The sequence below is a fragment of the Seriola aureovittata genome, chromosome 7 (genome assembly GCF_021018895.1).
Source record: "Seriola aureovittata isolate HTS-2021-v1 ecotype China chromosome 7, ASM2101889v1, whole genome shotgun sequence".
Taxonomy (NCBI): domain Eukaryota; kingdom Metazoa; phylum Chordata; class Actinopteri; order Carangiformes; family Carangidae; genus Seriola; species Seriola aureovittata.
The window spans coordinates 10,905,919-10,920,106 of NC_079370.1; the positions used below are offsets into that span (position 1 = coordinate 10,905,919).

The 14,188-nt window shown below is 41.3% G+C and overlaps 2 protein-coding genes across 3 annotated transcripts; one reads left to right on the forward strand and one right to left on the reverse strand.

Moving 5' to 3' along the window:
* Window positions 1–46: 46 nt before the first annotated feature.
* Window positions 47–4,388, forward strand: cdc42l (cell division cycle 42, like). Of its 2 annotated transcripts, none has more exons than XM_056380360.1 (6): window positions 47–136; window positions 2,100–2,204; window positions 2,329–2,401; window positions 2,510–2,619; window positions 3,008–3,205; window positions 3,330–4,388. In XM_056380360.1, exons 2-6 carry the CDS (start codon window positions 2,100–2,102, stop codon window positions 3,417–3,419), a joined length of 576 nt encoding a protein of 191 aa, XP_056236335.1. In that variant the 5' UTR covers window positions 47–136; the 3' UTR covers window positions 3,420–4,388. The 2 variants fall into 2 exon arrangements, with proteins under 2 accessions (XP_056236335.1, XP_056236336.1); XM_056380361.1 differs by lacking the exon at window positions 47–136 and adding an exon at window positions 182–282.
* On the reverse strand, window positions 3,946–9,035 carry wnt4b (wingless-type MMTV integration site family, member 4b). The gene is made up of 9 exons (XM_056380314.1): window positions 8,701–9,035; window positions 8,168–8,404; window positions 7,651–7,804; window positions 7,407–7,491; window positions 7,153–7,284; window positions 6,633–6,775; window positions 6,384–6,524; window positions 6,083–6,245; window positions 3,946–5,981 (listed from the first exon to the last, which is right to left on the reverse strand). The coding sequence occupies exons 2-9, from the start codon at window positions 8,254–8,256 to the stop codon at window positions 5,812–5,814; spliced, it is 1,077 nt and encodes a 358-aa protein (XP_056236289.1). The 5' UTR covers window positions 8,257–8,404; window positions 8,701–9,035; the 3' UTR covers window positions 3,946–5,811.
* Between the last annotated feature and the right edge of the window lie 5,153 nt (window positions 9,036–14,188).

Here is a 14,188-nt window from a genome sequence, read left to right on the forward strand (position 1 = left end):
TGTCTTCTGTCCAGCAGGGGGCGGTGTTTCTATTCTTCAGCTGGGACTGAGACTCGTCTTGTCCACGGCTGCGCTCAAAGTAATTCGACCCTCAAACCCGGATGTAACCAACGCCTAACCTGCCTGAAGAAAAACGGTGAGTACAGTTAGAAAAACAGCCTAAATTAACTAATTCTGCTTAATTAGACTATGGGACACATGTAGAAGAGTGTCCTGAACAATTTAAAGTGTCTACAGAAAGGAAGCGCATGTTTACTGGATTTATAAATCCGCGTTAAAGAGGTAAAGTTTCCAGAGCTTGATTTAGAGTCGGCTAACAGAAGTCTGGTTAATGAAGTTGTCATAACTGTCACCGCTAGTAGAGCGATTATTTTCTTGTGTTTTTCGTACCGGATTGAGCTGTAGTTAGTGTAATAAGTGAGGTAACTAAGACACGAGTTTGACGATTGACTGACACTGTAACACGTTATCAATCTGAGATAATACAGTCACTTAATAACCACAATCATCTCGGTGCTTACTGCTCGTTTTATGTCGATTATAACTAATAAGTTTTCCCCGTTTGTGCTCAAAGTTTCAGCAGTTTTCAGCTCTCAGTTTATCCGATGAGCTGCTTATTTAGCGGAAGTGTTTGCGACTAACCGTCTCTAAATGACACACGGCAAATAGGCCGTCGTTTTGTTTTTTTTTGTTTTTTTTTCCTTCTTTAACATCTTTGGTATGTAACATATGCGGAAGTGATTCACTTTTATCAATAAACTTTTGCAGGCACATGTAATAACAAGCCTAGTACGACTGATGTGAAGGTTTTTCTTATTTCTTCCGCTGTTCTTATCTCAGTCACTGAGAACTGAGAGAAACAGCACACGACGGGAATAATAAAATCACCGTCCGCTATAACAAACACTATAAAACACATTATCTAAGCTGAATCGTCAGAAACTCCCAAGGATTCATTACTTCCAGTTTCTCCACTGTTTTCTGATTTTCTGCTTTATATCATTGTAAACTGAGTAAATGTGGGTTTTGGGCTGTTGTTCAGAACAAAACAAGCAAGTGGTGATCTCACATTGAGCTGTGGAAAAGTATGATGGACATTTCATCTTAATTTTTTGACAATGCTTAATTATGAAACTACATTGGATTTGAACAGGTGTTGTTCAGGTTATTCTTTATTTTATTCACCTCAATGAGGGTGGGCTGAATAACAAACAGCTCTCTGTGTAATACATAAAGGATCATACAGTTGAGTCAACATCTCTTTAAAACAGTTTCAGCAAAAACTCAATTAGAGCTTTCATGAAGGTTTGATTTACTGCTGTATTAGATTGCATTTGTTTTGGCTAATAAGTGGCAACTGAGTGTAAGATCATAAGGTGTTATGTATGTAAAATTTTTAAATGAAAAATATTTTGTAAATTTAGCTGTCAAATTAATGTAGTACATAAAAATGTAAATCTAAGAACCATTTTAATGTTGTGGCTGGGCCAAATGGAGCTTAATATGTTATTACATTAGTAAAGGCTTTTTGTTATTATTAGCAAAACCTATTTACTACTTACATATATATTATTAGGGCTGCAGCTAACAACTATGTAGTCTATGTCCAGTATCAATTCATCTTCTGATTACATTTTTCAATTAGCCTAATTGTTTTGTTTAAAATGACCTTAATCATTTTTTTGTTACAATTTTGACATCTTCAGGTCTCTTGTTTTTCTTGCTAGAAACTACAAATACTACTAAGATAAATGATTATTTGATTATCAGGAGTTTAGTAAAGTTGTAGTATGAAGCTGGAGAAAATGAAAATACTCGATTAAAGAATAAGTACTTGAAACGGCACGTGTGTACAGCACTTGAATAAATGTACCACTGCTCCATACAAAACATTTCCCTCATCAGGCTGTTGCTTCTAATGTTGCCCGGCTGTTGATGTAAATGTGCCTCCATTCTTCATGCTGAGTCACTTACTGTATATGAAGCCATGGTTAACACTATTAAGCGTTTCGAGTGCTTGTGTGTTACTTCCGCTCCCTGATCTACTGTATTTGCGCAACACTCTTGTGATGTTTCCTATTTTCTGTCTTTCCTTGTAGATGCAGACTATAAAATGTGTGGTGGTAGGAGACGGTGCAGTAGGAAAGACCTGCTTACTGATCTCCTACACAACCAACAAGTTCCCCTCAGAATATGTGCCTACGGTAAGAACAATCAATACACACTGAGTCATGTTAAAAAAAAAAAAGTGCTGTGTGTTTCCTCAGGGTTGAAATACGGTGTAATCAGATTTGCCAAATAATTTTTATTTTTTTTGTCTGCTCACAGGTTTTTGACAATTATGCAGTGACAGTGATGATCGGGGGAGAGCCCTATACACTCGGCCTTTTTGACACAGCGGGTAACTCGAATGTCTTTGGAAATCTCTCGTTTTCTCTCTCATTTCTGTCATTCTGAAACTGATAGAAAAACTTTCCTGCTCTTCTTGTTTTGTGATTGTTGCTCTCAGGTCAGGAGGATTATGACAGGCTGCGTCCTCTCAGCTATCCACAGACAGACGTGTTCCTTGTATGTTTCTCTGTCGTCTCCCCCTCATCTTTTGAAAACGTCAAAGAGAAGGTCAGTATTTTTTAATCATGTTTTTTCACTGATTGGGCTGAAGCTGGCGCAGATATGATACTGTACTGATACCTAAAAGATAATTTTATGACCTGTCACATTGAGAAATATAAATAATAAAATCCTTTAATAAACAAGCCAAAGTTTTAAAATTCAATAGTTTTGAAACAGAAATAATAGTAAAACCATATGAAATTGGCAGAATTGTATAATTCAGGACTTATCTGATCAAAGAGTAAGTAAACAACATTACAAATCTGACCAGACATTTAATGCCAGCCATATTCCGTTTAATAACAAAGAATATTAAGGATTGATACTCAGTCCTAGACATGACCAGGAAAGAAGAAAATATGAATTTAATGTTTTTGTTGTTTTTCTTTTTCAGTGGGTTCCTGAGATTTCTCACCACTGCCCACGCACACCCTTCCTGTTAGTGGGCACACAGGTGGACCTGCGGGAAGACAGCAACACGATCGAGAAGCTGGCGAAGAACAAACAGCGCCCCCTATACCCTGAGAGCGGGGAGAAGCTGGCGCGTGAGCTCAAGGCTGTAAAATACGTGGAGTGCTCTGCTCTGACACAGGTGTGGGACAAGTTTTCACCACACTTTTAAAGTGAAAGCAGCATATTTGGTAAAAACGTTAATTAATGACAGCAAAAAATTTTCTTTCTAACTGTTGTTTTCTCTCTTCTTCTTCTACAACCAGCGAGGGCTTAAGAATGTGTTTGACGAGGCCATCCTGGCAGCCTTGGAGCCTCCAGAGACCAAAACCAAGAGAAAGTGCGTCCTGCTATAGATGAACAACGACAAAGAGAGACGTAATGGTGTAAGAAAATAGGTGGGGTGAATCAAAACATCAGAAAGATCAATGGCCAATATGAAAAAAGGACAAAACAAAAGGGGAAGGGAGGTACAATGCCATTGAGACTTATTCTAATACACGTGTACACTGATTGTGCCTTCAAAATAAACTTTGAAAGAGGCTGAGGCAGCAAAACTTCAGCATGCAGTAAATGCAGTAAGTGTCACCTAACTCCTTTTCTGAAAGCTTTTAAAAAATTGCAGTGTTCTCTACAAATGTTCAGGTGGGGCGGGCCCCCCCTGCCTGTCACTGTTGCTCCATTTAAAGAAAAAAAAAAAGAAGAAAGATTCATTTATATAGTTGCCTTTGAACTCCTCTGTGTTGTGCTTCTTGCAATCAATTGGGGCTTTTAAACCCAATGTGGGGAAATATAAACAGGGAAACACTTTAGTTACATTTAACATTAAGTTTTTAGAGAACTTTGTTTTGTACATTTAAAGGGGCAACTTAATGTTAAGTGGTACTTTATTTGCTTTCTTTTCTGACCCTGACGAAAGCACAAGAGATTTATTATCACTCCAGACAAAGGTAGCTGTTTGAAATGATTTTCTTCCAACTCCCAGTGACATTTGCGGGAGGCCAAGTGCATTTTCACCAATTTCCCTTCTCAAGGTGACTTATGAATTTCTATTTTATTCTCCTTTTGTGTATATTGTATTAATTCTGTGACTCTGTTTTGGGAAATTTAGTTATTCATTTTGAAACTTGACTTTTTATTTTATCCAGATTTTTTTTTTTTTATCGCTAGACTACCAACTTTGAGTGATTGATAATATAACAAATTAAGTTGTAATATTTTCAATAGATCTTAATCTCGATAGAGATTGAGATGATAACCTTTGCTAGTAGATTTCTGGGTGTTTGTAATCACAGGATATTTTTAATAAAAATGGTTTAATGACATGGGAAGTAGCCATTGTTATGTATGTTCGAGTGAGAATGCCACCTGCACAACAAATCATAAGAGGGATCATTTTAGCTGTTGATGGTCCGATGAACCACTAGTTATGTTTACGTCAGTGTTTTTGACTTAAACGTTCTGTGTATTCTTGATGTTCTGAATACATTCCCTTTTCATAAAGGAAAGCCAGTCTTTTAATATTTTGAAACCTTCATTCTTCACATCAACAAGCTGTCTACTTCTCTGCCTTTTGGCAGTGCATTGCAAGGTGACTCAGTCCGTGTTTCATGGCTTACATGCACTATACACTCACTGTATGGCTTTTTGCACATGGCAGGAGTGTATATGATATAAGGCTGGGATAACGGTTCCCCAGTGATCCACATTAACATCCTTGTGGGTCTATGGAGAGAAGGGTGTTGAGGGTAACCACTGATTGCAGGGGCACATCCCCAAATCTCAACAATGTGTTGTGCAGATCTGGGCGTCAATCACACTGGCTAATACAATTCCTATTTGAAAGGGGGTTGAAACAGAAAGGAAAAAAAAACAATGTAAAAATTTGTATAAACTCTTTAAAACATTGCTCCTAGTGCCTCTAGTGGTCAAAAACTTCACAGGGTACCTTTATCTTTGCAGCTAACTCGTGCACCTTAGTTGAGAATTTCAAGCGAAACATCTTGAACATGTCTGGCCAATAAGAAACTCAAGAAACATCTGTTGGATAAAACTACTGTATTTATTAGATTTCTTGATCAAACCTAAAAAGACTGCTTGTGCAGGATCACAGAAGAGATGACAGTGAGGGACAAAACACAAGACAGACACTGGTGTAAGTAGAAGTTATCCTTGCTGTTTGAGATGTCACTGCTGGAGGCTGAAGTGAAGATACGCAAATAAATAAACGAGAATAGAGAAGAAAACATAAATAGAGTCAATTTTTCAACGACCTGCTAGTCTATGATACAATGCAAATAGTTTGCATCAAACAAAAATAGTGCTGCAATGTTTTCTGTGTTAGTTCTGGTTAAGTTCAGCTTCAAAAGCTTTGTCAGTTCAATGTGAGAGTAGCTGTTCAATGCGAGTATGTTTGTGTGCATGTGTTCATGTGTGCATACGTAAGGCACAGACCACTTGTCCGTGTTGAATAAGGTCAAGAAAAGGTGGAAGTGATTTTCAATTGTGCCTTACTTGCTGCTGATGCTTTGTCATCGTTCTTTGTTTTTGTATGTGCTCTAACTTTGCAGTTTTTACAACAGGATTAACTCTAGCTTCGCTGCTCCGAGATGAGAGTTAGTTAAACCTACTTTTGGCCAACATGTACGATAGTTTGGTGTCTGTGTTGTCCTTATTCCGTCTTTGTGTTCCAAAGTGTCTGTCTGGTGGTTTGTTCAGGTCAGTTAGTTTGGTCTTGTTTGGGCCGTCTTACACTCTGCAGGTGTGAATAGTGACTGTGTTCTTGCACTGCTGGCAGCGGACTGAGCAGCACCAGGAGAACTTGCAGGAGCAGCGCTGCACCACCTCAGCCCGTCCCGCTCTGTACCCTGGCCCGCAGCACACCAGCTCACAGCCATCTGGTGCCAGCCGAGAAGTTCCTGGAGCGTGTTTTAGAAGAGAGGTGCATCACTTTCTGTAATTGATTTGATTTGTAAGTTTGGTTATTTTCCTCTGAGATACGTCTTGCCGCTGATCTTACCGTTACATCTCCTACCAGCAGTCCCAGGGATACCGTTGTCAGGGTCGAGATGGCAGAAATCTGGAGAAGGCGCAAGGTACACAAGGTCTCTGGCAGCAGGGGGTTTGACCTGGGGGTCACGGGGGAGCAGGGCTGTCCTGGATCCTATGCGAGTCAGCCGGACCTAAGAGAAGGATGATGTTGAAAGACAGATTGTGGACATTTTCAAGGTTTCAGATAAAGTATCTGCATCGATGACTTCTTCACGTGTTCGCCTGCTAAGCTAAGGAATATGAAACAAGCAGAAGGTGTATTCTGATACCTCTGTGGCTCCATCAAAGCGTTCCTTTAGCACAACGCCGACGCGCCTGAACGGAGGCATGACCTTCCAGCAGGTCCTCAACTCACAAGAGCCAGAGACACCATGACACTTACACTCCACCTGCATGTTGTGAAGGATGGCCTGAGGATGACAGGATAGTGAATATGAGTGGAGCAGATTGTCACTACATTCTCACAGATTTTAGAGCTGGAAATGAACAACAGTTTGTGAAAAAGTGCTGCCACCAACCTTTCGACCAGCCTCGTTGTTATGGAGATTCATAAGCGGTCGTCCTGCTGACAGCCCCTTGGCTCGTTCTGGTTCGTCCACAAATGTCTGGGAGAAAGCCACACCATAGGACAGGTTGTCACTGCACCCAGACCACTGGAAACCTGTGGTGGGACAGAAAAACAGTAGTGTGGAAAACTGGAGCCTTGGAACTATTTCACTTGACGTTTTCAAGTTGAAAGTGGAAGACTGGTAAATGGAAAATCCACATTGGATCACATAAAGCAGAAACAACGCTACACTGCTCTCTGTGGTTTCAGTCTTTCATAGATATTGCCACAATCCAGTAGGTAATGTTGTTTTGTCTGAGACAGCTGATGGTGATGTCACTCACTGGAGCGTGGACTTAAATGTTACATAGGTAAGTTTCAACCAGCAGAAAACAGTGGAGCAGTAGTTTTATGCTCTGTCGGTCTGTCGGTCCGTGTGACTCAGTGTGGATTTACCCGTTCCATTTTCATGCAACAGAATCCAAGCTCACCCTCGGGGCTGACCCCCCTGACCTTCCTGTCACAGCCACACCTCTCCAGCTCCCCGCGAGTGCAGGCTCGGGTCACCGCTACTGCCACAGCTGCGGAGGACAAAGCATGCACAAAGGCCGCCTCACGAGTGCCTGAATTTAAAATAGAGCACAGGATGCAGAAATCCTGATTCTGAAGTGCGTGTGAGAGTCGCTCAATGTTTAGATTTTTCAGGAGGTAATTCTGCATGACATAAGTTCAGCAACGAGCATACCTTGGTTCATGACTCTGCCAAATACATTGATCCCACGTGGGGTGGTGGAACAGTTCCAACGGCGATTCCTGAACTGGTGCTGGCACTGCGTTACACAGTGACATGCAAAACAGACAAAAAGGGGGCTCTTAACAGCTCCACTGCACCGATTGTAACAACAACATGTATATGAGACAAAAAATAATCACATAATGATGATGCGTGCAGGTCATGACCCCTGAGACTATTTGCTCTCTGACCATACCTCTTCTATGACCATCTCTGCTGCTTTGCGTACGGACTCCATGACCTCCCCCCGTGCCCTGCACACCCCCACCTGCCCTGGGGTCAGCCCCCTCAGCCGTGCACATGGGGCAGCACCGGACACAGGCCTGGAGCGAGGCAGCCTCGCCAGGGAGCTGGGGCAGAAAAATGGGTAAAGGTATAGTGACTCACAGCAGATTTGGAGGGCAAAAAAAGGAAGATGTATAATTAAGTAGAGGGAGGGGGGAGAAAGAAGAGGAAGAGCAGAGAGGGGACAAAAAGGATGAAGAGGTAACAAGTTTTAGAGAGGACAGAAACAAGGGCAGGACCGGGCGAAGAAGACAGAGAAGGCACAGTGAAGGCAAAGAGAAAGAAAAGAGAAAAGGTCACGGGGACTGAGACAAAGAAAGAGAGGGGAGCAACTGAAAGAGATTTAGAGACATGTCACCATCTTTTAAAAGTTATAGCATGACAAACAAACTCCCTCTTTCTCTTCCTCCCTCGCACGCTAGACTTACAGCCAGTTGGTTGCCATGGTGGGGTGGGTTGCCCATAGCAACAGGAGGAGGAGTGGTGCCGTGAGATTGACAGTGGAGACAGTTGGCATCAGACTGTCTGTCTGTCTGTCCGTCTCCGTGCGTCAGGCTGGGTCTTTGGACAGCACGCTGCCCGTCTCCACAGTTGAAGTGATCTGTCTGTGTGTCTGGTGTTGGTTTATGTTTCTGGTCCAGTGTCTGGGGATGATCCCCTCATATCTGTTGAAACGACAAATTAACAGATTAGAGACAAATCCACTGCCGAATTTGTTAATCATCCAATTCTATAAGACATTTTTAATAATCTTCAGTTAAACAATTCCTTATTAATATATCAGTGTTTCAGTTTATGTGAGTTGCTGTGCAGCTTTAAAAGTTGCAATATGAGACAAAACATTTTCCAAGACTCTACAAGCTGTTTATCATTCAGCTTTGGTATACAACCAAAAGTTTTTTCTCCTGCAATTCCCAGTCAAAATGTCTTTCCAGTTTGCCACAGTAACACTGATTCTTACCAGTTCATAGTCCTGTGATATCCAGTTATTCTTCCCTTTTGTTTGACCAAATTTTGTCCAAATTTTAATCAGCAAAGTCGTTCATCGGTTTCTTCTCTAGCGCTGTCAGTGACGACAAAAGCATGCTCACAAGAGGGTTTTACGAATTACAAGTAAAACTCATCTTTTTATAATTCAAAAATTAATCCTCATTTCCAATTTAATTGGACAAATTTAAAAAAAATCTACCCCCAGAAACAAATCTTAAAATCCAGGAGTGCTAATAAAAGCCTAATAACATTGTGTCCGCAGGTACTTGGTTCAGTCCCAGGAAAACAAAAGCGTCCATTCCAGGTTGAAACAGCAAGAATGTGTGAGAGCAAGGAGATGGGAGTGATGGGTTATAAAGGAGGTAGGGAGTGAGGGTGGGAGAGAGAGGACAGGCGTGATCCTGGGTGTGGAGTGATGCCGAGGGAGGAGGAGGCTTTGAAAAAGAATAATAGTTGTACTACGTAAGTATTTAGAGTGTATGTATGCCCTATGTGTTTGTTTGGCATGAGACCTAAAATCTGAGCCTGTGCTGGAGACACAGGGCTGCAGTCTTCAAAATGATTATCACAAATGCATTAATGTGTCCCATGATTTCCTCATGTGTGTATGCATGCTTATGTGTATCTTCTGGAGTGCTTTAGCTACAGAGAAACTCGACACAGAGAGCACAAATTCCAGCCTTTTGTTTCTTTTACTGAAAGTATTGTATATTGAGTATTGAGCCATGAGATGTCCTGCAAGATGCTCACATCAAAAACAATGACAAAGCATTTCTGTTTCCACTTATATGCATATGCATGTGAGAAAGTGTCTTACCTAATGTTTAATTTTCCCAAACTTTGTTGCTCATTTTACGAGTCCCCCCCTCCCCTTCCACTATCTCCCCTGCATTTGCCCTCTCGTTCTCCCTCTCTCCCACTCCCCATATTGTCTTAGAAGAAGGGGTGACATTTAGACAAGGGGAAGAAAACACACTGCCGACAAATATTGGAACTGAGGCAAATAAATCACGAGATAGGAGGGAAAGCAGGGCACAAGGGAGAGAGCGGATGGGTGTTACACCGGGGTTAGGAAAAAGTAGCAAAGAATAACAAAGCAAGTTTGTGAAACATAAATTTGAGGGGAAAAAATGGAATGACTTAATGTGTGTGGATTTAATGTTTGAGAAAAGACCCTAAAATACTGTTTACTTATTCATTTATGCTGTAGTGTAACATTGAGGAACAGACAGCATAACATAAACTATACTGCATGATTTTTTTATTCACTGCAAATCCCTTGCACAGTATGAGAATAATTATTCAGTTTAAGTTTACTTTTTAACAGTGTACTTGGTAGTTTTCCCTCCTCTAGTCTTGTACAGCCAGTAATGTAATGTCATAGCCCTTGCATAAAAGGTAAGTAAACAAACTGTTATTCCAGCTTTCTTGTCCACTAATATGGTTAAAGAATTTCTATAATTTAAAATGGTTAAATATGTGATTTAAATGTTGCTTATACATACAATTGCACATTAATTCCATGACAGTCTAGGAAGAAGTTATCTGGCTATGTGCTACTGTTTGGTAGCTGCTTTGCTAAACTAGGCTAGTTAGCTTTTAGCTAGATAGTTAATCTGGTCTTATGTTTTTTTTCTACATTATGATTATATTGAGACAAGCTCAATATAATCATGATTCATGGAGTTTAACAAATTCAGTTACTAAGATGCTGAAGTATCAAAATACATTTTTCAATTACAGGTGATAAAAAGTGGGAACATTAGCTTTAGCTAAGCTGTAGCTATATTGCCAGCAGGCTTTAACTAGCATTTGCCTTCTGCAGTTTACATGTTATTTTTTTTCAAAAACTGCACATTTCTATACAACGTTATGACCTTTTACTAGATGATTCTGATGCTAATTCAATTTTGAACAAATTTTAGTTACTGGATTTTGGCTTTGTTACTTTTATGATGTTTTTATCCATGGTTATTTTATGGGTATATCTTGTATCCTTTGTAATCTGCATCGGTTGATTAGGATGGGACCACTGTAATTTCCATAATTTTATGACTATACTGAACCTTGAAGACTTTTTATTTTAAATCTCAAAGGTCATCAAAGTGAAAAAAAGGATTGTGCTTCAGTCTTGTCACACCTGATGAAACAAACTTATTTATTGCTCAGTCCCAGTCCAGGATTTGGTGGCCAATTTACCTGAACCCTTTGACACCCAGTTCCTCAGTAAATGGTCACCCCATCCCCACACCCTCTCTCTCTCTCTCTCTCTCTCTCTCCCTCTCTCCCTCTCTTTCTCTCTCTCTCACACACACACACACACACACACACACACACACACACACTCTTTCCTCTGTCTATATCTGTAAAGACAGGTTCCTTCTAGGCCCCCTTCCCTCCTTTTTTGTCCTCCTCATGTCGTATTCCTCCTTTGTGTCCCCTGTTTCTCCAAGTGACGTCTTCCGCTGTCTCCCACAGCAACGCCATGGTGATGAGCTGGCCACTGTCATGTCCGGCGCCTCTGTTATGCTCATCGCTTCACCCCTCTCTCGTAAATAACTTGCCCTCTTTTTTTTTTATCTTTATCTTTCCCCCATTTTGTGGACATTTTATCATGCTCAAATGGTCTGGTACTGATTGACTGTAGCCAGGTTGCAGAGCCCAAAGAGATGCTTGTTAAAGCTTCAGCATGACATATACATAGAGATGACTTGCATTCCCTCACTTATAGTGGGGGGTGGAAGCAGACTTTGAGAGACTGTGAGGTGGGGCAACTGAACTGGTCTTACTTTGTCCACTGATGCTGACCATGGGATGTAGGATTGGCCTCATTCAAAGATGATTGCCTCAGGGTAACTCTGGACTTCATGAACACATCCCCCCCAAGGTCATTATGAGATAGAAGTGTGACCCACCACCTTTCTCCTTCATTTGCTTTGGTACTTCTCTGCACTTGAGGGCTACCTGTCTCAGCAATCTGAGTGCGGATGGAATAATCATATCAGGCAGAAACATGACTGCCGTGCATGAGCACGCTCACATTGCTCAGGCATCTCTGCCAACAAAGAGCTGAATGCACTGCTGTGTATGAATGTGTGCGGAGCGTGTGCATGAATATTATGGGATGGCGGGCGGTGGTGTTGTCAGGCAGGGAAGTGGGGGCGGCAGAGTGGGCGGTGAGCTGTGTGCACATGGGGGGAGGGGGCAGAGGGAATGGACGACCCATGAATATTATGGAGTGGTGGTGGTGCTGTGGGGTGGAGGGGGGTGGCATGGGAGGTGTATAGTGTGTGTGAGGTGGAAAGATAGCTGTGCATATGGGATAGAAGGAGAAGGAGGAGGTGTTGGTGACGGTGTTGCACGTGAGCTCATGTGTACGCGCATACATGCATGTGTAAGGGGCATTCAAGCGATAGTAACAGACAACGGCCAGACATAGGCCTTTGTTGCTATGCGATCTGCATGTACCGTACTGTGGGGAATATTGCAGAGTGGCCGTTGGAGTGGAGGAAGCAGTGGAAGGCCTCTGCACTCCCATTTTGACTGTTCCTGCCCTATTTATGCAGAGTCCAATCTCTGGTGCAACAGGAATCTTTGTTTCTATGAACATGAAAAGAGCAAAATGAATGCAGCTTATGTATGAAACACTGTTTTTCACCAACCATAAAGCCACTTCTGGCCTTCAGAGAGAAAAGCACACACACACAAGGCAGAAGGTTTGCTCTGCAGAGGAAGTTAATGATTACACCCATGTTTAACAGTGAAGAAATTAGAAATATCATCCCCACCGCACACTGTTTTATCATGTAAAATTAAAGTAAAATGAATAGTAATCCATGCTCATCAATCTCACTTACGCCTTAACAAGCAGCAGCCCACCACTGGGCCAGTCAGTCACAACAAACTCATAATGTGCAGCAAAACATCGTTCAAACCAGCTGAACTTTATTTTAAATTCTAGCAGAGATCCCCAGGTTTCTTTGCATACCAAACATGCCATGCTGAATTTCTGGATAAATGTTCATATAATTAAGCAAAAGGCATCTAAACTGTTAAAGTGGTACAGCTGCTCAGTATAAACATCATGAAGCTTCAGTAAAGAGCTGAATGATTTGGAAATAATAATATAAAACATTTCTGTAAGTTTGTGGGTCACATTATTGTTCATAACCAAATCAGATTCAGTGTGAAGAAGTGCAATTCAGAGAGCTGGAAATGAGTGAGTGTCTCTCTCAGTGCATCAGTAAGTATGTTTGTAGAATGATGTAGAAACATTTCAAATAGGACTTGTTGCACATTCAAGTGCTTTTGCTTTTTTTCAGAGTTTTAGATACAATATAAAGCCTGCAGCACCAGGACCAAGTGGAGAAGTATGCAGTTACAGCTGGCATGAGTTGTATATTTTTAATGAACTTCTAGTACCATTGAAAAAGCCATTTTATCACGTGGTCATGGTTACTACTTTAATAGGTCTCATGTGCAGCAGCTCATGTATTGTTTACTGTTTTTCAAACAGAACTTGAAGGCTGCAATTTGTGTGTTTTTTCATGAATCAATTTTAGCACTTCAGAGAAACTCACTCGTGACCTGCATCCAGCAACATCAGAACAAGATATAAGTATGATGTACACCCGCAAGGACTGGAGGCCTCAGCCTATTTCAGGTATACTGAGCAGGGGTACAAGTATCATTTCTGCACATACCCAAATCTGATTCCGCGTGATAAAGAATTCAGAGAGGATAAATCAGTGTGTCTTTCACACAGTGTATCAGTAAGTGTCTATTCAGAATGATTGAACACACATTTGGCCTTCAAGTGCTGCTTTTAGGCTGTTATTTGGACTTGTTGCACATTCAAGTGCTTTTACTTTGAAACAGTGGTAAGAACAAAAAAGAGCCTGCTGGGGCAAAAGCATAATTCAGCATTTGTTTATTTTAAAAGATTTCATAAAGTAAGCAACATAGAGCCACAATGTGCTGCAGCACCAGGGCCAAGCAGACACGTGTGCAGCGGTAGAAAGCATGTAATGGATGTTTGACTTAATTCTTTTGTACAGTATAATTGCCATTTGTGGTTGTTGTGGTTTCTATGTGCTAAGATCCTCAAAAGTCAAATCTTGGCAGGAAGTGTTCACAGTTATATTTACTGTTTTGATAGGTCTCCAATTTGCAGAAGCTCAAGTCTTATTTACTGCATTACAGTCGTCATTTTGAAGTCAACAGCTTGTGTGTTTTTATGAATCAAGTCACTCACTTTTGACCTGCATCCCACAACATCAGACTAAGTGGTACCAGCATGATGCTCACCTGCCATCACTCTTGTGCACTGGAACACCTGTTGACCTGTGTTGCACTTGAAGGACTTGGTCATAGATGATGTGGTGACCGTCTTCTTGGTCAACGAGACGGTGGTGGTGCAGTGTAGCTGTTATAACAGCACTATGATGAGGCCTCAGCCT

Coding starts and splice junctions, on each gene's coding strand:
- cdc42l (XM_056380360.1), top strand. CDS start 2,100: ATGCAGACTATAAAATGTGTGGTGGTAGGAGACGGTGCAGTAGGAAAG. Junction 2,402..2,509: donor CGGCCTTTTTGACACAGCGG/GTAACTCGAATG, acceptor TGTTGCTCTCAG/GTCAGGAGGATTATGACAGG. Junction 2,620..3,007: donor TTGAAAACGTCAAAGAGAAG/GTCAGTATTTTT, acceptor TTTCTTTTTCAG/TGGGTTCCTGAGATTTCTCA.
- wnt4b (XM_056380314.1), bottom strand. CDS start 8,256: ATGCCAACTGTCTCCACTGTCAATCTCACGGCACCACTCCTCCTCCTG. Junction 7,285..7,406: donor TGGCAGAGTCATGAACCAAG/GTATGCTCGTTG, acceptor TTTTAAATTCAG/GCACTCGTGAGGCGGCCTTT. Junction 6,525..6,632: donor ACAACGAGGCTGGTCGAAAG/GTTGGTGGCAGC, acceptor TGTCATCCTCAG/GCCATCCTTCACAACATGCA.